The sequence below is a fragment of the Spea bombifrons genome, chromosome 2 (assembly GCF_027358695.1).
Source record: "Spea bombifrons isolate aSpeBom1 chromosome 2, aSpeBom1.2.pri, whole genome shotgun sequence".
Classification (NCBI taxonomy): domain Eukaryota; kingdom Metazoa; phylum Chordata; class Amphibia; order Anura; family Pelobatidae; genus Spea; species Spea bombifrons.
Genome location: NC_071088.1, coordinates 102169556 through 102187542, shown reverse-complemented (window position 1 = coordinate 102187542; position 17987 = coordinate 102169556). Strand labels below are relative to the sequence as shown.

General features: G+C 38.0%; 1 protein-coding gene across 7 annotated transcripts in view; it reads left to right on the top strand.

Annotated features, from left to right (window-relative positions):
* LMO7 (LIM domain 7) overlaps positions 1 to 14893 on the top strand; it is a 65806-nt gene extending 50913 nt beyond the window's left edge. For 3 of the 7 annotated variants that reach the window (XM_053455397.1, XM_053455396.1, XM_053455395.1), the window contains 15 exons: positions 536 to 702; positions 1341 to 1398; positions 2965 to 3021; positions 5499 to 5524; positions 6026 to 6130; positions 6329 to 6421; positions 7147 to 7559; positions 8010 to 8060; positions 8394 to 8449; positions 8985 to 9146; positions 9532 to 9742; positions 10466 to 10753; positions 12239 to 12347; positions 13061 to 13163; positions 14210 to 14893. In XM_053455397.1, the coding sequence (XP_053311372.1) occupies positions 536 to 702; positions 1341 to 1398; positions 2965 to 3021; positions 5499 to 5524; positions 6026 to 6130; positions 6329 to 6421; positions 7147 to 7559; positions 8010 to 8060; positions 8394 to 8449; positions 8985 to 9146; positions 9532 to 9742; positions 10466 to 10753; positions 12239 to 12347; positions 13061 to 13163; positions 14210 to 14232 (1922 nt within the window). In that variant the 3' untranslated portion in view covers positions 14233 to 14893. The remainder of the gene's footprint in view (positions 1 to 535; positions 703 to 1340; positions 1399 to 2964; positions 3022 to 5498; positions 5525 to 6025; positions 6131 to 6328; positions 6422 to 7146; positions 7560 to 8009; positions 8061 to 8393; positions 8450 to 8984; positions 9147 to 9531; positions 9743 to 10465; positions 10754 to 12238; positions 12348 to 13060; positions 13164 to 14209) is intronic. The other 4 variants (XM_053455399.1, XM_053455394.1, XM_053455398.1 and 1 more) reach the window with 2 other exon arrangements.
* The last annotated feature ends 3094 nt before the right edge of the window (positions 14894 to 17987 follow it).

Sequence of the window (17987 nt, the reverse complement as noted above, 5' to 3'; positions counted from 1 at the left end):
ACATGTATGAAGAGAGAAATACATATGTATGTGTAGAGCTATATAGATACATAGATGCAATGTATTATAAAAGGTTGCAATATACTAACTAAAGGAGAATAAAATGCTTTTGTAAAATCTGCAATTCTAAGCATCTGAATTTCCAGTTAAACAAAAGTATTTCATTCTTTCACTCTGAAAGCTAACATGGCAGTAGCATTTAACTACCTATAGTTATATGAAGATATAGACTGGTTATTGTAACACTGTTGTGGTATGAAGTTGTGTCACATCTGTGACTTACCTGGAGTTTGTGGAAATAGAATTTTGGTGAGGTCGTCTAACACACTAACATCTGTTTTTATTGCATGTGTTGGGAAGGTGGCGTTTTTGCTGAAATCTAACCAATTCCGCTGTTGTGCTTTTGTCTGCTTACTTCATTGCTATATGTTGTCCACTATTTGTATTGTCCTTTTGTTGTTCACTGTTTACCAATTTGTGTTCTCACTTTCACCCTTCACTGTTTGTGTTGCCGCATTTGTTACTTACCAATCAGACTGGTGCAGAGACCCACCTTCCCTGTCATACAAAAGCCATAAAACCCTCAATCTGACCAGTATGGATACCAACATTTTAGGTTCTCCTGAAAGTAAAAGGATTGACACAAGCACGACAAGATCTTCAAATACAACACTGCAAAATGACACCCCTGACTTTGGACGTGTAAGTCTATTTCTTGTTTTTTTTTTCATGTATTTCTTCCTGGAGCTCTTCCTCTTCTGGAGAAGTGGCATCATGTAGGGGTTTGGGACTAGACATGTGAAGGGGTGGGGTAAGTCTACTAAACCCAATCTACTAAACCCTGGGAGGGAGCTGGGCAGAGACCAGTGAAGAATGGGGAGAGTGTGGGCATTGCCCACACATTGGTCCTGTGCCCAAAGAAAGAAGAAACTGACCCAGAGACGTGGGGAAGCAGAGCTTCACTTGGAGACTACATCTCAAACCTGGCGATGAAAATGGACCATGGGCATCCAAGGTTTGCCATAGGCATTGGATGTTTTGTATGTCTTATGATACTGAACACAATACCAAGTGGTACAGTATTAACCAAAAGGCAATGCCAATTCAGTCAGAAAGAGTGTACCTTTCGTAGTTTTGTGAATGGGTAGTCTTGCCATAATTTCTATTAATTTGTTTTTTATGGATGAAGGATAGTAATGGAAAGGTTTTTTTTTGTCTGATTTAAAGATGCATTTTCCATGGTGCATTAGAAAGAATTATCATTCTGTGAAGAAAATATTTCTGCAAGTCGCATTACAAGTTGAAATCTGTTGTGTTTTTTTTGTTTTGTTTTTTTGTAGCTCAAAGAGGCACGACAGGTGAATGGATTACAAGCTGAGCCTAGTTCCAAACAAAAAGGTATGAAATACACTGTTTGCCTTATTTCCAGCTACTCTTATCTCATTTGTATGGAATGTATGACAACACAGGAATAAACTGTGATTAATACAGTGGAAATACTTTGTTTTCGCAGCTTATTATTTGTTTAAACATCTTCTGACCATATACACCCAGTAATTCACAAGGATGTTTATTTTATCGCATTTCACATTAGTCATTCTATGATGACAAAACTGATTTTGAGTGACAAGTCCTAAGATTAATGCTAGAAAAAAAAAGGTCTAGTCATATATATGGAACGACTTCCTCCACCAGTGCTCCTGGGTTGTTGGGATATGGTAACCCCATTTAAACTGATTAATAAAAACCTTTTATTAATAAGATTTAAATTTTCTGAAAGACATCAAGTATGGGAATCAAAGGTTCACTGAAGGCCAGTCACTTTAAATGGTTAAAACCATCTTTTTAGGGTAATTTTCCTTACTTGTTCATGGTTGTTGTTAGGGATTGGGTTGAGAAGAAAAGGGATAACACGGAATGAAAGTTGAGCCGAGTGCGTAACCTGCAAGCTATCACACAAAGGGTTTAACGATCATTTTATATGGTTTAGCCATGTAGAAACAGGTTTCAATTGCCTGTATGTTACAATTCCAATATACTACACTGGCTGGAAAGGTACACCACCTTATTAACTAAATCTTTAGATATCTGCAATTAACAATAGCTGACTATTTTGTAGTTTCTTGTATAAGCCCGCTAAAGCCTTGCTTGTACTTTAACCCCCGTATTGCCCGAGCACAGAGGCTCCGTATCCTTGTGCCTTGTTTAAATATCTCATGAGTGTGGAGAGAGCCGGTAGTCTGCGTGAAGATGTCGGCAGATCCTGTTACACAGAGGGTTTTGGTCGAGCTGTATTTTAGAAATAGTATAGTTTTCCTTTTACTCTCTCCCTACCATGCCAAACATATGTAGTTCGGACAACACAATCTTTGCATGCTTAGCTTCATGTTGATAGACTTGCAGTTTACAAGCTTTAATGCTTTAATGCTTCTAAACCCGATATGTTGTGACACAGGGGTGTAATGTGCTTCACAAAGCTTTGCTGCAATGTGTTTGTACGGACGCAGTTACATTTTTTGGAAAATGTTTTCCAAAAATGCTCTTTTTCTTTCCACTAAGAACCACAACGTATTTAGTAATAATATCAACTCACCAGGTTTTTGCTAGGAAGGTTTAGGCTACACATTTTATTCCAGAAAATACAGTGAGAACTGAGAACAAAGGCATGTTTCAGCTAAAATCAGAAATCATACAAATTAGCATGTGCACGCTGTTTTACTGCCTGTTCCGAATGATGATGATGATGATTATGACGGGGTTAACTATAAAAAGTGACTTTGCTGATTGGTTGATTCTGTTGGTTACCACGGACCACTTTTCAAATGACGGACCAGAATCACTTTTTATACATAACCCTTGATGTGTTTCTGTAACATTGCTGTAATTGAATGCTGTCCCCTGCTGTCTTCCTCCTCCTGGACTACAATGATTAATCTGTTGTTGTTGTTTGTATTTTTCAATTAGACACTGAGCCTATTTCATTGAAAAACTATAAAAGGAGGTCACAATTTTTTGAGCAAGGTAACCGCTGTAGTGCTCTCCTAGTGCTAGGCTTTCACCTGGTTCCTTTAAAACTAACAATGGTGATGGGTTCCAAGCCATTTCTCCATCTGGTGAAAGCTGCATAACCCGTGTTTTCTTTTCTCAGGGTCACCCGGTTTTTCTTACAGTTCATTGGTCTACCTATGTGGTAAATGGGCTTTCTGTGTTTTAGTGAGAGTGACCTACACGCTTCTTTTTTTCTTTTTTTTTCTAAAGAAAAAGCTTATGTCAGCCGCACATGATGCATACATATATAGCAAAAAAGAGTGCAATGTACTAAATGTATAATATTTAAATAACTATATTTAAAATCTTACTAATGTTGAGACGGGCTACATTTTGTTTTAAACTGAATTTATGGAAATTTCTTAAAGATAAAGACGCCATGTTCTTAATCTGGACCTTTAAGCTACATTGTGCTGGTTTAGCAGGCTGTTGGAAGGTGCTTTTAATGCCGTCAATTAGAGACGTTTCTTTCAAGACATTTATTACAACAAAACTAAAAACTCAGTGGGATTTGTACAGCCCCTATCCCATCTAAAGCCGGAATGGATCAGTGAATCTGGTGTGCACCCTGCAGCTCTCGCATCAAGTATGGCTGAGTAGAGTTACCAATATCTATGGGAAATTCAATTCGGGAACTTAATTGGGCAACTTATCGATACAGAAATGACTGCAAATATACATGAGGACTCGCCAGGCCAGTGGACAGGGAATCTTCCTCTGTATTGTGTAAATGTCGATGTTTTCAGCCTCCAAGTTGCCTCGGAGCACAGTGAGATTGTTTTTGAAAACGATCCAATATGACAGTAGCTTCTGCAGTGATTCTGTTCCATCAGGGCCATCATAGGATTCCTCCATCCCAATGATGCTTCTGGACCAATTTGACACTTTTGTGAATATAACTCCTTATTTTAAATGCAGTCCTGTGCCATGCAATCAATTTATTTTTAATTTGAACTCCTAGTGAAGCATTTAATGGGTAAGCGCCCATGTATTGCTTTAAAAGGTTTCAGTCCCCAGCCTGCAGGTAAAGCACATAAAGTAGGTAGAGTTTCTAAAGGAAACTTGTCTAGCTGCAGACGGATTAGTGAATTAACATTTTACTTGCGTGCGTGTAATATGTATGAATAATAATCGCACGCATACACTCTAGTATTAAATAGTTTAAATGCATCTAGCAGGCTGAACTTTTAAGTGCCAGTTCCTCTTTGGGTACGAGGTGGTTCATTTGAAATGGAGAATTCTTTTTGAATTTCAGGCCAGGAAACTAGGTCCCTTCAGCCGGGAGCCTTGTGAAACGCGATATCAGAGTTGGCCTTGGTGCTTCTGCCAGCTAGTAGTCTGGCATGGAGGATAATAAAGCTCAAGATTAGCAGACGGCACTGTCCAGTGATTTAAATATACATCTAGATGTTTAAACTTCACTTTCATGTTTCACATCATTCTCTAGTCATCAGTTTCATAGCGGGAACTTCCGGGCTCCCATAAGTTCTGCACGCCCTTCAAGGGCTGAATCATACCACCGTTCCGTCTAGCAACTTCTCTTTAAAATACCACTGATTGTGTTCCAACATTTTGTATCCTGGTTTTATTTCCATGTGTTGTGGAATGGCATAACCTTGATACAGGAATACGCTTGCTCGTTCCGATCTGTTAAACAATATGCAGAAAGGCTGCCAAATCCGGTTGCATAGCTTTTTCTGTTGTGCTCAGTGTTACGTGTCCCCACTGGTCTAACACGCATGATTTCTTGTTTTGTTTTCCTTGTACTCAGTTATGTTATTGTAACGCAGGTAGACAACCACTGAGGCACCAACTGAGGTAGACTATATAATTCCAAGGGCGACACTTGGGTTTAAATAGGCCCTGGCACTTTAAGGCCAGTGGGTGATGAATGGCTTACGTTTGGCCACCTGCTGGATGAATGCAGCTGCAGACTACACTCTTCCACTTACAGAATGCAGCCACGGGCGTTCAGCCGGTAGCCGTACACACAGACGCCATCTGCTGGATGAGTGCCAATACCGGAGGTCACCATGCGGCACTGGCCCACCGGGCATTTATGTGATGACCAGTCTTTTGGCATCCTTTTCCCAAAACCAGCTTCCATCCCTTACTTAATATTACCTTCATTCTTTTTCTGGACATAGCAGTCAACAGCAGTTGGTGGACCAAAGGGTTGTGGCTTATAACGCTTACGTTGACGTGAATTGTCTTTGCTCTGCTTTTTTGCGATGATTGAATCATGATGTTAAAGCATGCTGTCTTTTCAGTCCTGTAAAACCAGCCTTAATAATTTATATAATTGGTACAAAACATGTTCAGGAACTCATAGCAACGTTTGCTGTTTTCATTTTTTTGTTTTGTTAAGAAAAGCGTTGTTGAAGTACTCCTTGATAAATATATTTTGTTCCCTGTGGATTATAATCTGTTTATATTTTTCCATTAAACAGGGAGCCCGGACTCTACAGTTCTTGATGTAAGTTTACTTGAAGCTATTTAATAAGGCTATATACCTGCATATAGACATAGAGTGGAAAAGCTTAAATGATTCCTAAATTATATAGATTAAATGCAATGTTTTTAAAAAATACTCCCGCTTACATGCTGCTATACTTTAAAAAGGGCCAACAAAGCTAAATAAAAGGCCCTGTCCCCCAGACACACATCTAACCGCAAACCCAATGTCTCTCTCTTTATGGCCATTTAAAATGTTGGGATGTATGCATGTGAAATTACTAGTAAAGGTTTAAATAACAATATGTGTGTCTTGTGTTCATTTGTAACAGTGACTAGCACATGGCTTGTTCCCGTAATGTATTAAAGGGCTATACAGTTAATGGCACAATTGGGGTGCAAGGACATGCCTTCTTTGTTCTGCATATACATTTACACGTATATGTTTTAGGAATGTATAGACTAATTGTAGATGAGTAAATCTATAAACACACATGTATAATCTGTAATGTTTTTTAATCAGGTGACTGTGCCGACTATGAATGCTTCAACCAGATGGTCATGGGATCCAGAGGAAGAAAGAAAACGGCAGGAAAAATGGCATAAGGAGCAAGAGCAACGGCTTCAGGTAATTACTTTTTAACAAAGCATGGTGCCAACTGTAGGCATGCCACAATATACATGGTTTTCAGGATCTCTTCAATAACCGTTGTGAACTACTCGGTAAATAAGTCATTGAAATGGATCTACCTGACAAATTAAGAAGGACTTTCTGATAACTTCTGTATAATAATGTTTGAAAACCTTTTTTAAAAATTCTTTCTAGGAAAAATATAGACGAGAACAAGAAAAGCTTAGAGAAGAATGGGAGCTAGCACAAAAGGAAGCGGATCAGGGCAGATCACATCAAGTGGACGAGGTTGGAAGACTTTCCTTGCGCTTTTTTGTTAAATGCTGTTAAGCCTTTTTGTCAACATTACTGTCTTTTATTTGCTTGTTAGCAACTGTGCATATGAGGCGGCGGGAGAGCAGAATAGTTCTGTATTATTATAAACAGACACTGTATGGTCTGTTAGATTTGCTATGGAAGCAGAGGCATTATGAAACCACCAGACGAGCCAGAAGACCTGTTTTTCCCTGCTGAAATCTTGATACCACCACTGCAAGGGATTCTGGTTAGGTAGGAATATATGTAAATAATGCCTACAATGATAACAGTTTTGCCTCTAAATCCACTTTATATAATGGACCTCTTGGGGAAAAAAAATGTCTGATCTTCTAGACCGTCTTTAAATAAACCCGGGACAGAGGTGCAGAAGCCAGATAACCACTCAGGATGCTGTTTCGTTCTTAATGGGACTCATCAGTATGAAGGTGGATAACTGCTTACGTGCAAAAAAAAAAAAAGTGATCATTGTTGGCCTTATTTACATATACCTACCCAGAATCCCTTGCAGAGGTAGTATTACGAGATTTCTGTGGGAAAAGCAGGTCTTTTGGCTTGCTGGTGGAAGTGGATGAGTGTTTCATAATGCCTCTGCTACCCCCTTAACTTTAAGTGGAAGGGTTTTTCCATCACCCTTACCCTACCACATTGTGTTTTAGATTTGGAAATGTTTTAATGCATTTTTGTATGTTTGACAGGAATATACAATTCTAAAATCAAGTACCAGCGTTACATCACATGAGCCTGTGCTGTCTTACTGGAGGACAGGGGCATCTGACGATCTTTTCAGCAGTGAAAGGGAGAACGCAGAACAAGAAAGACAGAAAGAGGAAGCTGAACGTCTTAGAAAAGAGAGAGAAGAAGAAGAAGAAAGATTGCGTTATCTTGAAGAACAGAGGCGTCAGGCGGAGGAGGCAGAAAGACAAGCTAAAGAGGAAGAAAGGAGACGTCGAGCCAGAGAAATTGAAAGAAAGCAGCAAGAGGAAGAACAGAGGAAAAGAGAAGAGGAAATAGCACATCGTAAAAGAACAGAAGAAGAAGAACGTCAGAGAAGAGAAGATGAGCAGAGGCGTAAAGAAGAGAGTGAAAATCTCCAACGGACATACATGAGGTTTGTATTTGAAAAGACAGATTGATGCGTATCATAACCATACAAACAGAATTAACATGTAGAGATATAAAATACGTTGGTCCTGTTATTTGACATTGACCAAATCAGCAGACGTTTCTCTGCACTCAGCAAACAGAATTAACCCCTTAAGTCTGATTCCCTCTTTCCACATTTGATGAACCCGCACAAATTATACATCAGGAGAAGTGGACCCTTTTAAGATCATAGAAATACATTAAACACAATAATTGTTGGTGATGCTGTTTGATACTTGGTCGCACACCTTGCAGTAATCCCATTCAAATACTGCAGCAGTATTTGAGTTATTTACATGGCTGTTATCTTGCTGTTTATAAATACGCACGAGTACCACCAGTGACTTGCTAGTCGATACTTGCCACACAAAGCTTTTAAGTATTGCAAACTGATTATTTTTATATGTTTTTTTAGAACCAATTACACAAGGTTTTCCAAGAATTTTGATGAGCCAGACTATAGCAGGTTAGTAGGTTTTGACGAACACTGGTATAAATAAGGCGCTGCCTTTGGGAACTGGTTTATTACTTTTTAGCAATTTAAGCTATTTGTATGTGTTAAGGAATATTTACTTTTCACACGTTAGATGTCACCCTTCCGAAAGAATCCATGGCTCTTTTTCTATTCTGATTTCTTTTTATTTCCTGTAAGTGTGTCCTATAACATGTTTATCTGTTTTTGATACTTTATAGTAAATTGTTAAACTGCATTACAGTGTTGTCCTTTATCCACAAATATGACATTTTGAGTCTTTGTAAGCTGAACTTTTATATAATATATAAATGTGTATTTTAGGAGTCAAAGCATAGTCAAGGATTCTTCAGATTCCAAGGAATATCCGACACATGGAAATGGTAAGACTCATTGAAGCTTATTTCTTAAGGTCTTTTGTTAAACACTTTCCAACCAAATACTAAAGTATGAATTTCTGAACCTAGTTTGGACAATTTTGTTGTCTTTGCTGTTGAGATCTTAATCGATATTGTGGCATTCAATAAATGATTTAACACACACACACACACTTCTCTTAAATTGCTCTGCCTCCTGATAATAATGGCTTAAAGAAACGTGCATATTTTCCTAAAAATGGTGTACTATGGCACATTTTATTCAGTGTGGGACTAGTACATATTAGGACTATTCTAAATACAAGGCTCTTGTTAATCTGTGCCATGTTTGTGATCCCTGTATATCGGCCACATTACACCCGGATACCTTCTCTGTATCGACGCAGTGCACCATGAACATCCTGACATACAGCTTATGGGTAGTCCACTAAAATAGTTTGCGCGTGTGAAGCATTGTTAAAGTTGATCAGGCTAGCAATGCAATTCTGTATGGCAAGTATTTGAGAAGGATTAAATAATTCAGCTAAAACATGTGATGTAGGTGATTACGTAAAGCCGTCTTACGGTTTTGCAAACTGGGTGACTGAAGATGAACAAACCAGAAAACCAAGCACAAGGATACAGCCAAGTAGCTTCACCTCAGAAGCAGAAGTCCAGAGAAAACAAACTGTCACGCAGATGCGACATTCTTACGAAAGCAGAGGTGGGAGGATAGCTTTGCTGCTTGGCTTCACTAGATCATGAAATAAACCCATGTGCATTTTCCCACCTGAATCTTTTAATCCTGGTTGAACCTTCCAAATGAATTTAGCTTGTGCTTTCTGCCCTTGCTTTGTCCAGTGCTCAGGCACGTTTGAGATTTGCCTCTTGGTGACGACTATACCCAACGTTAGAACTTCTCTCACAGTCTGCTGTTAGGTTCTTAAGATCTTGCAGTATGGCTGTCTCTTAATCACCAGATTGCTGACTGGCTGTATGAGCTCTTAGGGTGCGGGGTATATTGCTTTCTAAAATAATGGCACTCTTAAAGCTGCAGTTTAATGAAGCCACTCAATTCAATAATTGCCTTTTTATTGTGTGCTTTGTAGGGGAGCAGGATTTGGATGACACCAGGAGTGAGGGAGAGTCTCGACAAAGCTTATACAAGGATCAAGGGCAGAGTGGTGCAGAGCTGGAGAGGCAGCGGATCATTCAAGAAATGAGAAAGAAGGCCCCCCTTCATAATGACAACAGCTGGATCAGACAGCGCAGTTCCAGCGTTACTAAAGATACATCATCTGTTCCAAGTTTTATGAGAAGGTGATAACTGTTGGGCAAAATAATTGGGCTGTGTGGTTCCTGTGTAAGGTCAATTATTTTATTCCATTTTCTAACTAAAGTGCAGTTAAAGGGACACTGCATTGTCCCATATGGTCTTTACCGGTTCTTACCTTTTGGAGAAGCTGCAGCTCTAGGGCTCCTCTGTGATAGTTTTGTTCTTTTGAGCAGTAGAGTGTAGATGAACTTTCAATTCTTTTATTTGTGCTGGAATGTTCCACACAAATCAAATTAGGTATGGTGGGGCACAGGCAGGCTGCTTAAGGGGCAGAGGCCTTCCCTTGTCAGGCTCAGTATATAGTGATGGGGGTTATGCTGTACTACCATAAATAACTTTAGTTACTCTAGTTTTTTTCAGTTGACATACAGGTTACAAATTTGTGCAATAAATATTCTTGCCATCATTCACTTCAGGGGATTCTGGGTAGGCATATGCATTAACAGTGATCACTTTTTTGCCTCTATATCCAATTTATACGAAATCCCTTTAGAGCAAATGTCTGCTGTACTAGACAGCCTTTAAACAAAGCTGGTGAATGAGGTACAAAAGCCAGATCACTCATGGACAGCTGTTTTGTCCGCAATGAGACTCAAAGCTAAGTGGTAACTGAAATGTATGCGTGGGTAACTATATGTTTGCATGTGATTAACTAGACAAGATCCTTCCTCATTGTTAAACTTTGTATTTATTTTTTATTCATTCAGGGGGGACTCTTTGGATAACTTAGACTCCACATCTGGTTCTTGGAGACAATCTTCTTGGGCGAATCAGTCTGGTTCACACAACTCCTTGTCATCTAGTCAAGACTTTGGTCGTCCTTCTTCTCAAGTCGTTTCCACTTCAAACCGCAACTACTTGCGCAACCCATCCTCCAGTCTGCAGCAGACCTCATCAGGCTCAGTCAGAAGCGCATCTCTTTCGCAATCATCTGTGTCTTCTAGTTTGCCTCGGACACAGGCCTCCACACAAATGTCTAATCAAACGCGAAGCAAGTAAGCAAAATTGTTGTGTTGAATGTACAGATTACAAGAGCAGAATGGGGACTTGATTATTGAATAACTATGTTATTAATAACCAGATTTTATGCAGTAGTCTTCCCATGCCTTAATACATGTGGATATTGGTGCATGATCTGTTTCAAATTGAAAGCAGGCCCAGTGTTTTTGATGCACAGATTGGATTTTTGTTACGGTGTATATATATATATATATTTATTTTTTTTATAAAGACTACAATCAGAGGAAAGGCCTTGGTACAAATACTTGGTACAGCTGGAGGAATGTGAAGTAGAACTTGCATAAAGGGAAATTTAAAAAGTAGAAAACTCAACACTCACTTTGCTTCATAAGCTCTTATGAGTAAGCGCCAGCACGGGGGCAAATGGTCAATGGGGGACTTTGGTGCTACCTTGGAGGCACCTTATTTACTCAAAGTACCCTTTGGAATCCAATTTACCAGCCCCTCCAGACCAGATTTGCTTTGCACAATAAATATAAAAAAATAGGAGATCACAACCTAAAAATCATAAAAAATTTAGATTCCCAGGTTGCTGCTAGAATAATGATGACCCATAAGTACACAAATAAAAGCAAGAATGTAGTGCATACCCAACTTATACCATTCCAAAACACCTATCTGAGGCAAAAAATAGTGGCCACTATATGGCCATCTATTGCTTAGCCCACAACTGTGTCAAAGTATCCCAGGTTCGGCGAGCGCTCTCTAATTTTTCATGGCTATATTGCTTCCTAAGGAGCTGAATCGATTGCACTGCATTTTAACCCGAATAAGACCCTCACACAATGTAAAGCCTTCTCTGGATACCATAATGAGAGGGCTTTAAATTGCTTGAAAGTCTCTTGGGTTTAAGGAATGAATTATTGCTTTGTTTTTTTCTAAGGGACTTAGTTACAAGCGGGAATGGAGGCAAAATGTTAAAACAAGAGGTCCTAATCTAAAACTGGAGGGTCACAGGCTTGGATGTAGCGTAAGAAGGTTTTACTATATTTACAAGATGGTAGATACTTGAAAGAATCTCTCATCAGAAGTGTTAAAGGGTAATACAGTGATAGAATTTAAACATGCTTAGGATAGGCAGATAATGAATCTAAGACCAGATCAAGGACTGATTATGTTTTGCGTCTTTACATCAGGAATAAAAGGGCAGACTAGGTCTTGAATGGTTCCAATCAGCCATCGAATTCTGTGTTTCCATGTGCTTTTTACCGAATGCTCAATGGGTTGTTTTTTTTATACAGTTTTCCCTTATTTATGTTAATTGAGAATTTATTCCCCCAGATCGCAGATCGTGCTGCACAATGAGTCATCAATTTCTGATGTTTTTTAATTTTATATAATATGTACTTATTCTCCGATAAAGTATGTATAGGTTTATTTATCTTTCTGATCGATATTGCGTTCCAGAAGTTTCTTAGACTTCAAAGAGGGGCTCAGTCATGTTCTCGTTCTGTATCTAGGTCAGTGAGCGGCAAGAAGTTGTGCTCATACTGTAATAACAGTTTGGGCAAAGGAGCAGCCATGATCATCGAATCTCTTGGTCTTTGTTTTCATTTACATTGTTTTAAGGTGAGAGCACGGGGAAGTCAAATGAATCCCCGGAGCACATCATTAATAGCTGCACTATTCATTTTGCTCGTTTCAGGCAATCTCCATTGAAACAGACCAGTTGCATATCTAGAAAGCAACCTACACTTTTCCCAAGACTCTAAATATCGTTGCTTACAAAGTTTCCTTATGCTTTAAAAAAAATAATAATAAAAATGGATAATCTGGTATAGACAATTATTATTCCTTATAGAACTCAAATTTATTGCAAGAAAAAAAGTTGGAATAATCAAAGCAGTAGCTTGTTATATAAATATAATACAAGTAAATTAAGTGGCTGTCGGAAATGATGCCAATAAGGATACAATTTCCTCGCCAACAGCAACACACGGGTCACTTTCCAAGGAATAAATAATCTAGATGTGCTGGTTATTTTCATGGAAGATTCCTGTATATTTGGTGCCAAATCGTACGCATACATCGAGCTTGGTGGTTTATGCTGGACTTCCCACCTAACGCAATTTTTTCCCCCTCCTTTCTCCTGCCTATAGCTATAACAAAATTTGAGCACGGGGTCTACTGCCTAATCACTAATTTATTATTAAATCTGCTTTGCCGACTGCTTTAGTAACTAACTCTTACGTTGGATTTGTCTAAAACATCTTGTGCCCAGGGATGAAGCGTGCTGAATTTTTTTTAAAACATTGTCTTTCTCTCCGAACGTTTCTGAACAGTGTGTTGCCTGTGAAACAGACCTTGGAGGCAAGCAGTCCGGAGCTGAAGTCCGAATCCGTAACAATGATCTGTACTGCAACAGCTGCTACATCAAATTCAAATGTAAGCTTGCGTGAGAAGGCTAGTGAAGCTGTAAAGCCTTGTCTGCTCTCCAGATATATATGCCGGCCCAGAATAAATGAGGATAAATGAAAGATGCATCGCTTGCCAGTTTAGGTTTTATTTAGCGAAACACATAAATACAAAGCATAAGCTTTATATACTACCAATGCAGATCTGCAACAAGCAGGCTATTTAAATTCAGCTATGCTAGGTGAAGTTTTATATTGTACACATATATGGTTTTTGTGTGTAATATATATATATATATATATATATATATATATATATATATATATATATATATATATATACATACATACATACATACATACATACATACATACATACATACATACATACATACATACATACATACATACATACATACACATGTATATATATACACACACACATTTTTTTAATCTTATTTTGGTTGTTTTGTTCACGTGGATACATGGAAAATTTTCAGCCCTTTTCAAAGTCTTTTATTTTAAATAAATGTAGAACTTTTTTTTTTTCATGTTCTCTCAAGCTAGTCTCATTAGCATCATATAACTGAAGGCTACCATCGACAGCATCTAATCAAACATGGTGCTGTGTCTTTTGTTTAGACATAGTTTTAATGAGCATAACTTTGACCTGTGGAAATAAACACATTTAATAGCACTCGGCAAGAAAACATTTCATGGTACTGGAACTGGCAACTTATAGTAGAGGGTAGACTTGTGCATTCGTATTCGGTTGGACATGAAAAGGAACACGAAGGGTGCGTTTTCGTTGTTCAGCCCGAATACCGGCGGCAAAACGTACACGAAGACGAAGATTGCATTAATTATTAATCTCCAGACTATTAGTATGCAAATATAGTTGTGTAGTGCAGTGAAGAATTTATAAAATCATTTGCGTTGAAGGCATGTCCCTGACCGTTGCTAATTTTTTATGCCTTTGCACTATAGTTGATCTTCATACATAAACCCCAATGCGTTTCTCACTGCTTTATTTAATTTCATAAGCATTAATTTGGCTTTCTTCTCCTAACTTGACAGCTGGACAGCCAACAGCCATGTGAAAACATCATCAATGCTGAACCACTTCTACAAATTGCAGAAGAGGATGGATCAGACCAGGATGTGAATGTCTAAGAGCCATGTGTTATCTATCACATAGGACATAGTAATTGCCTTTTCTTTTGTGTTGTATTTATAAGAAGGTAATTCTCTTTCAGTGTTCTGAATGTCTGAATTCAGTATGTAAAAAGACAGCTTTTATTATTAATTTTTGAACTATTTCTGAGTCTTTCAGCTGTTGTGAGTTTCCAAGGGTGTCTGAATGGGTTGTTTTTTGTTTAAGAAAAAAGCTATTTAAAGTTTAATAATGCATTGACTATCGCTGCCTTATTCTCTGTTTGTGACACTATAAGGTCCACAAAACAAAATGACGTTAAATTGAAATGCACTCTAACTTTATATTTTGCTTCCATAATACATGTGAAGATCTATAAACCAAATGGAGGTGTTTACCTGCTTTGCGGTGAGGGTTAGGAATGCAACAAATTCTGACTCGCTTTCCTGGAAAAATCTTGCAGAAATCAAGCAGTAGAAAAAAAAAAGATCTCCATTAATGTTTTGCAAAATTGTTGAGGAAATGTTTATTTTCCAAAAAAAACGATTTCTGTAACTAAATATTATATTTTCTGATTTACTTTTGTAAATAAAATTATTGTGCCTGCATTTGCATCTGCTTATTTCATTTTCCCTTCATTTTCCATTTTTTTTTTTTTTTTTTTTTTATTTAATCGCTTATACCCTATCTGCTGTTGGACTATTGGGGAGGTCTACAAAATGATTGAACACGTTTCCCAAGTTCCTGGCAGCGTGTAGAATTTGCCATTCTAAATTTCACATCTACCTGTTAATTTTACATCTGCGTGTAGTAGATGAGAAGTCATAACTTAGTCGAGGGAACCTGACACTTAGGGACTACACAGAGGTCATACATTTGTTTAAATCTGAGCTGCTAACCTCTATCTAGGAATTGTTTTTAAGCAAGTACGGTATAATGAAATCACTAGTTTGCTGGTTCTTTAATTTTAAAATGCATACCACCCGAGTGTACCTCTTTAGCTGAGACATTCTATCTTTGGGGACCCAACTCCTTCCACTGATCCTTCTTTCTCCACTGATGTTCCTCTTTTCTATGAGATCAGAATATTGTTTGGAAGTGTTTTGTAGCCCTAAGTCACAATAATATGTGAAGATGGTTGAAATGGATATATCAATTATATTATTATATATAAATAATGTATATACTGAATACACACGTACTTACTCCATTACATATATAGCAATCAACAGATTAAAGTCACATAAGAAGTCTATTGCCTCCCAGGCACACACTCCTAAGACAAAAGTGACTATCTTAGCCATGTTTAATGTTTTATTGCTGAAAAGATTGGAGACTGCAATTTTTCATCCTGGAAAAAAACTGTCTCCCTTTTAAGTTTAAAAAGCGATATATATTCCAACCAGCTCCAGCTCTGTTTTTCAGAAACTGTGTGGTTAGTTTACAAACTCAGGATCATGTAACACAATACTTCAGAGATTTTACTTAATGGTAGCCAAGAGCTATTATTCTGTAACCCTCCACTATATTTTAGCTCCTCGTGATGAGATCCAAGACATTTTGTGGGCTGACGGAGCAGGAATGTTCCTGATATGAAAACAGGAAATTTATGGCAGATTTATTTTAGAATTACTTGTATAAATCGCAAATCTTTGGGGATATTTCAGCAGAATTGCAGAAATAAGAAATTGTGGTACTAGTGGTTAGATTAATACCATATTGCATCTTTAAGAATGTGTAATTTATGTTAAATATTCAGTTGGAAAAATATAAACCTAGAATAACCTAACCAGATGGGGTGGAATCCTTTTAATGAAATGGAAAAAAAAAGGGTAGAAATACATTTTGGAGAATACTGTGCAAAGCAGATGGAACAAATCTTGGATCTTTTGCCTGACACAGTTTGTGAAAAACGTAAAGTTTGTTAAAAGTACTTTATAAATTAAAGGTACCCAATGAGTGTGCATACGGATACATGCCCAATCTTAACCACTGCCATTTTTCAAGCAGGTGTATGTAGATGAATTGAGACGTAGCAAAAAGTTTGGTGTACTCATGCTTTAGATAATTCTAGTCCAGCCGTTATCTATCTGAATGGGGACTGGCATCTTCTGGACTGGGGGAAAATAAATACTTGTTGGAATCATGTTAAAGGCACTAGGTAAAGCAATACCCGGACAGGTTGTTCTTCAGAAAACAAGGTTCCCACGTGCCAAAGCGCAGCTCACATTTGGCCCCATACATGCGCACCAGTGTCAGCCGCACATAATCACGTTTGAAGTGAAATGCTGTCGTTTTCATAAGCTCCTTTTATTGCACAATTTTGAACAATAACATATGTAAGAGACTGCAGAAAAGTTGTGTAAATGTCGATTAAAGCACAAAGCAGTCAAGTTCAGAGATCTACCGTGCTATGTGATATCGGCATATTCTGTGCGGTTATGGGAAACTGGAGCAGACACTGAGCCAAAAGGGAGTCTCCTGTTGGCCCTGTTGTGGTCAGAGATGTACAGGCCATGCTGGTGATGCAGCCTGACAGGTTAGCAGCACTATAGGAATAAATCATATATATATATATATATATATATATATATATATATATATATATATATATATATATATATATATATATTATATATGTGGAAAAAGCATGCACCATTTAACATATGCTTTCTCCCCTTAAAAGCACTTCTGAAGTGCTTTTAGGCCATGATGGAGTTGCTATGCACTCATGCGACTGATTTTCAAATGTTGACAAAGCAGGAGAGTCTGTATAAAGAACCAATGTCTAATTGTTCTCCTTTTCAAAAGCATTTTGTTCAAGTAATTATTGGCATTTTACCGAATAACACCTTAAATGCTAAAATGAATATTCCAGTGTATCAATGTTTAAACCGGTTTTCATTTACTACGTTCTGGAATAAATCAGCGCTAAAGAAAAGGTGTTTTTCTTCAGATTGTAAGCTCTAAATACAATGCTGGCATTTGTGTGCGCAGACCTGCCATCAGGCTGTCCTGAACATACAAGAAGAAGAACCAAGCAAGGTTTGAGGTTTTGCAACCTCTAGTACACAGGGCCAAACCGGGACATATTCTATATTTTTGGACATAGTGCCCTTGAGTGCTAAAACAACCACAAGATGGCAGTAGTTTGATATAATACACCATGTAAAAAATATGCAGTATGCATTCCTGATTCCAAAGAAAATGTCTGTATATAGACATAAATTCAGAAGTTAATACAAGAAATATGACCCCTGACTATGGCTTTGTATTAATGATGCAAAAGTTATGCAGGCAAATAGACACTGTAATCATTCCAGAAGCGGTAACTGAATCACTACCAAATGTATAACTTTTACCTTCTTTCTATTTGCATTTTTATTTGTCGTTAATAAGGTTCAAGACCATAATTTACATATTAAACATTTCTCCAAGGTACATCAAAAAAGACAACAAAAAACCTACTCAGTTACTTTAGTAAACTGACAACTCTATATTCAAACATCTTTAAGTCATGGTGTGAATGCAGGAAACTGCTAGGTCCCAGCTTCCTAGGGTCAGCAAGCGGAGGACAGGGGGAGGCTGGCACCTTCTAGCCTATTGGGCTGGTAAAGCTGAGTATGCACCCCTGGCCCCTTCCCTCCACCAGTAACCAACACACTAACTCACACTCGCTCTAAAACATACTTACACTAAAAC